At 48.2% G+C, this 5826-nt stretch overlaps 1 protein-coding gene across 1 annotated transcript; it reads right to left on the bottom strand.

Moving 5' to 3' along the window:
• Positions 1-3380: 3380 nt before the first annotated feature.
• Positions 3381-5066, bottom strand: LOC119295397. Its single transcript, XM_037573814.1, has one exon. It carries the CDS (start codon positions 5010-5012, stop codon positions 3690-3692), a length of 1323 nt encoding a protein of 440 aa, XP_037429711.1. The 5' UTR covers positions 5013-5066; the 3' UTR covers positions 3381-3689.
• Positions 5067-5826: the final 760 nt, after the last annotated feature.

Genomic DNA, 5826 nt, shown 5'->3' with positions numbered 1-5826 from the left:
CCGAAGTAAAAAACGGAACGCAGTCGGGGCTAAAGGGATGGCCGGCGGCGGCGGCAAGACCAACTGGCAAGCCAAATTATAGCTAATACAAAGTTGGGTCACTTATTTTGAATCGGAGGGAGTAGTAAACTTAACGCGGCTTGATGATCACCTGCTCCATAAGATCAACGTCCCTTTGTTTCTTGAGAGGCATCCACTTCTGCAATAAAAGATTGCATGAATTTGCAAATGGCCCACATGAGTGCCCCAACACATTGCCACATCATACGCTTGACCGTTCCTGTCAATGTGGGGGGCTTGCCGTTGAGGCCATAATTTCTATTTTGCCACTCTGATGTGAGCCACTTGTGGGCCCACCTACATCGCTCGAGAGTGGCACATTCCAAATATTTCGATAGAGCGGTCAATATTGACACGTAAATAACTATTTGGCGGGTAAATCTCCTTTCTTCCCGCCACTTCCAGTCACGTGAACCCCTGCTCATCTGACGGCCGCCTCCGGGTTGCTGCTCCCAATCTCCAATGCCTCCTATGGCACAGACTCCCTCAAACCCAATTGTGACTGCGGCTATGGACGATGGCCTCTGGAGGCGGCAATGCCTTCCCTAGCCTCACAAATTTGCTGGTGGTATTTTCATGTTTCTCTATTTCATCTTCTGTGAACTAGTTATAATATTGCCATGTTTTAAATATGTCTTTATCTTTTCAGGGTCCTAGTGAAATTGATGATATGTCATTTTAAGATCTTCTTTAGGGCTCTATTTTAGTAGCTGCAGCTAGAGCAGAGGATAGTTTGTTCTTCGGGGATAAAGTCAGTGTGGTAATCAATGTGCTTTTGGTTATTCGGAGAAAAAGAACGGTTCAAAAGATAGAATTGTTATTGTTTCTACATGACATGCTATTTTGTTCTTTTGGGATGATAGTGTTGAGCACTTGCTGGAAAGGAAAAACATCTGCGCTAATTGATGGCTTTCGGTGGATGTTCAGCGCTCATGTTTTATTTGTACAAATACATTTGCTGCAGTAGTAGTAGTAGTTTTTCGTTGGAGATTATTTTGGTTATTTGCAGCATAAGGCTGTCCAAAGTACTGAAGTGAAAATGCTTGTTCAGTTATTATGCTTGTATATGTTCCTGAACTGTACGGTGGTGCTAAAATGTACTGAACTGGATTCATGTCTGTATATGTGCCCGTACTGAACTGAATCCGCTTTGTTCCTGTTCGGCTGTTCCTGAACTGAATCGAATAAAAAAGCAGCCGTGGGATTTGAGATGTATAGCATCCTAGAAGCCTCTACCTTGGCTTCTGCAAGTTGGAGAATCTGCGCCGGGCTGCTTGGGCGTGGGGAGGTCCAGCAGACGACGCTATTTTCGCAAACCACCAATGTTCGTATTGCAATTTGGCTAAGCTTGTTTTTTTTTTTCAATTTACGCCCACTCAGGGCCCGCTTGGATTAGAAACACCAGGCAAAAGGATCACGTAAAAAAATACTGCAGTTCCATTCCAGGCAGGGGATAAGTAAACTCCCGCCATGTTCCATGACAGAAGCTCAGCAGGATGCAGAGGCAGCTTCATGTTGCAGTGAACATGAGTACTCCACAAGCTTGTTCCAAGTCCAACAATCATCAATATGCTACTCCAGTAAAAAGAGAAACCCAGGTATAACTAACTTTCATGATCCATTATAAATTCATATCATGACATCTACTCCTACTTTAAAGCAAACCAGAGACCGGCACAACAACGATCCGGCATACAAATACAGAGTTGGCTACATACAAAGCCAACGGTTTACTGAGCCACAGCACCGGGTGTATACACACTGCGCGTTAGGGGTAAAAATCAGAGTGGATACATACACTCCATAATATTTAGAAAAAGGAGTGGATACATATGCCGAGTGTAAGCAAGCCATGCTGGAACTATGCCTAATGCTAGAGAGGTAGAAACACACATTGGGGAATGAAACAAGAGCGTGCTCAGTTCGTGCCAGCCAATCTTAATAATGCCCATACTGTGCAAAATCACATCTTCTAGGTTCAAATAGACACTCAATTGCTTTATAATGCAGTAATTTAACATCACCTACTATGGGATGCAACACTTTCATTCCTAAAGGAAAATTTTCAACACTTGTCACTGGCATTACATTGACTTCAGTCTGAGAATCACTAACATGATTCATGATGCATCTTCACATACAAAAACGACCCTTTTACCACATTGTCATGCAAGCAGAGCAAATTGACCAGATCTTTATGTTCTCATGTTGGAATTTTCACTATGGCTTAATTTAAATTAATTAAAAAAATCCAACTTTTAGACTGAGTATATATGAGTCACCAAGTGGGGGCGCTTTAAAAACCTAGCGACACATGAATATACAATGTGTTGCAGTTTATGCTATTTCCAACAGATAGTACTGAAAGAGAGTAACTTTTTCATCAAAATAATATACATACATAAGAAATATATGTACAGCGCAACGAAAATTCACACTATATTAAAAGCCAGTAAGGAACAGACTCCATGATCAATCAGTAAATGCAGTCGTGAAGATTGATTTGTGAACTATATGGAACAAGTAACTTAAGGCAATTAACACAGAATACAGAGTTAGCTGCATAACAAAACCAATGGGTTTCCAATCCATAACAATCAAGCTGTACCGATGATCAAGTAGACTAAGTGCTAAACGATCATAATAATGCACAAGTTGCTTCATATTGAGTTACAAAAGCTCACAAAGATGAAAATCTAGCCTCATGCAGCAGCTAATTACTGCATTCTAACACTTTTTAACTACTATAAATCATGCTTCAAGTGAAAAGAGAAATCCATTATGAATTTGTGAAGATGGGCATTGGTTCACTACCAAAACTTGGCTAGCCACTGTGTATTGGCAAAGCCCAGACTTGCCAAAAGCTGGCAACTTTATGTGAGGTTGGCAAGAAAATTTGGTAAAGAAGAAATTACTAGCCAATAATTGGCCAATGCCAAATATTAGCATGCCAATTTTTGGCATCAATCCAAGAATGCATGATATCTCCGTAGAAGAAAGCAGAAAGAAGAATCAGAACCAATTTCAGACCATCCAACATGTCCCTGGAATGCATTACTTATTCAATCCATCTACTAGCAAGTAGCAACTCAATCCATGCTACTAACTATCAGAAACTGAGTAGTTACGAATCAACCTGTAACCCTTCTTTTGATCATTTTTAACCACCCTTGCATCGTTGTACATTGTTTTGTATATCTGTTTAATTAGAACTACATTACAAAACTTTCCTACTATTCGGTTGAAAAAAAAGTTGCAACCTACAAACAGAACATCTTCAAGTGCAGAGTATTGCAAGAAATACATGGACAAAGAGGATATGATTGAAATTTACAACAATAACCATTAACAATAGTATTAACTCCAACTGAATCTCCTCACCAACCCACAAGCAGGATCATAAAATATATTGATTTGTGAACTATATGCAACAAGTAACATAACTACATAAGGCAAGTTAACATACAATACAGAGTTGGCAACATACCAAGCCAGCAATCTTTCGAGCCATAACATACCAAGCCAGCAGTCTTTCGAGCCATAACAAACAATCTTCCGCATGCAATGTATACTAGGATTGGTCGACATTTCAGTGACAACCAATTTCACAAAATGCAGAGCAATTGACCTCATTTGGACACAAGCAGCATGTCAGGTTTGCGCTGCTTGCTCGGCGTGTTTGGCTTGGAACTTGGCCTGGAGCTCGATGCGGTGCTTCCAGCTGTGCTGGAGGCTACCATTATTCCGGAAGCTGCAACAGCTGCTGCTTTGGCAGCCTTGCGTGCACTTTTATCAAGCTCAATCAAGCTCCGGGCTGCCAGGATTGCCTGTGGCACAAGGTCATGACATGCACGGGCATAGACAACCCGCACAGCTTCTGCGGCGGCATCCCGCACCTCCATTGGGTTCAGTGGGGCGAGCAAGCAGTGCCCAAGAACCCTCATCACTGGCTGCAGTAACTCCCACGGGAGCTGCACCCTTGCCTCCCTCACCTCCTCCTCCTTACCACAATTCTGGCCACTGCTGTCTCCATTGACACGCATCTTTGCCAATTCTTCCTCCAAGGCCTTCCCATTCCCATTCTCAGCATCGGCGGACAATGGCGACATGGAGCCCATAGAATCCCCTTCCTCCACCTCCAACTCTTCATCAAGCCCAAAACGGCACCTGCAGTACTGCCCCGCCCACGCAGCCACCGCATTGCAGGCATCCACCTTGGATGCAGGGGGCATCTGCGCGATCTTGGCGTAGTACGCCTCAAAGGAGACCCCTATAATCCCCGCGCGCTTGGTCGACTTCACTGCAGCCTGTGGCTCCAGCGGCGGCGACAGCACGCCCACCACCACATTTGCGGGAGGAGGGGGGATCGGCGGCGGGTGAGGCCGGCGAGGCGATCTCGAGGTGGGGCTGGACTGCGGAGTGTGGTACAGGGAGGGGACGGAGAGGTCGGGGACATGGACAAGCACAGGCTTTCCCTGGCGGCTCTTGGCCTCGGAAGAGTAGACGGCGAGGAGGACGGCCTCGAAGCCAGAGAGCGAGGATGGGAGCGCGGGAGGCAGGCGGAGGAGATAGAGCGACGAGAGGAGCGGGAGGAAGGAGAGCGCGGCGAGGCGGAGGTCGGGGTCCTGGGAGAGGAGAGTGTCGTAGAGCCAGTGGCAGGCGGGGTCGTCGGCGCCGCCCCCCGCGCGGAGCGCCCCGGAGAGGGCGTCGTAGGCGACGGCGGAGCGGAGGAGCGCGCGGGCGGGGCGGTCGGAGTCCGCGAGCGCCGAAACGCTGGGGGAGACCTCGGGAGGGAGGATGGAGGCGAGCGCGAGGATGCGGGAGCGCGCCTGGGAGACGGACTCCCACCAGGATGGGGTGGCCGGGTCGGCCGCCGACGCGGCGGCGGAGGCCGGGGAGGATCCGGAGGGGGAGGCGACGGCTCCGGCGGAGGCGGCCGGGGAGGTAGGCATGGCTGGCTGGCTGGCTGGCTTGCCGGCGGCGGAGAAGACGAGATGAGATTTGGAGTCGTCCTCTCTCCCACCCACCCACCCTGTGTTTCAGCTCTGGAATGGGCCTTTTGGTGGTTCCGTGTTTCGGGAGGGGCTATGTTGTAAGTTGGAGCAAGTTGTTGGCAGTTGTGCAGATGGAGATGGTCAATGGGCAGACAGCTCGACGGAAGGCAAAGGGAGCCGGCGTTCTACGCCGCTGCGCGCACCCCACCGCCAACTTCCCAATTTCAGTGTATCTTTTTTATTTATTCTTTAAAGTTTCAATCAAATGTTGAAAAAAGTACTGGTGAATATGCACGTGCCATGCTAAAAAAATATGCATGTGCCGAGGTGGAGAGCACGATAGCGAGGGCCAGTTCTTTTCTCATAAGGCTATCTCCACCGCCGACCTTCAAACCTCCTACATACGTCCGGATCGTGATGTTCGAATCACGGAAGCCATCCAATACAACACGGTTTGGACGCGTTTTCTCCAGTAAACCGGAGACAAACGTGGGGGGATTTGTGGGAGTCCGGACCGACTTCAAGCCCGCTTCTGACCACCTTGGCCCATCAAAAATCCCTCCCCCCTTCCGCACGCTCTTCCCATCTGGCGCTAGATGCCCGCATTCTTGCCGTTGTAGAGCGCGTCACTCCACATTGAAGGCGGCTCAGGGCGGACACGACCTCTCATTGCCTCCGCCATTGAGGCAGTGCACCGACCGAGGGCGTCGCCCGCTGCACGCCCGACTGAACATGCCTCCTCGCCGCATTCAAACGCCTCCATGAAACCCGC

The sequence above is a fragment of the Triticum dicoccoides genome, chromosome 4B, assembly GCF_002162155.2.
Source record: "Triticum dicoccoides isolate Atlit2015 ecotype Zavitan chromosome 4B, WEW_v2.0, whole genome shotgun sequence".
Classification (NCBI taxonomy): Eukaryota; Viridiplantae; Streptophyta; class Magnoliopsida; order Poales; family Poaceae; genus Triticum; species Triticum dicoccoides.
The sequence above is the reverse complement of the archived record's forward strand: the minus strand, read 5'-3'. Positions and strand labels throughout refer to the sequence as shown.

What these genes read in the sequence shown, in the direction of transcription:
- LOC119295397 (XM_037573814.1), bottom strand. Translation starts at nt 5,012, where the DNA reads ATGCCTACCTCCCCGGCCGCCTCCGCCGGAGCCGTCGCCTCCCCCTCC.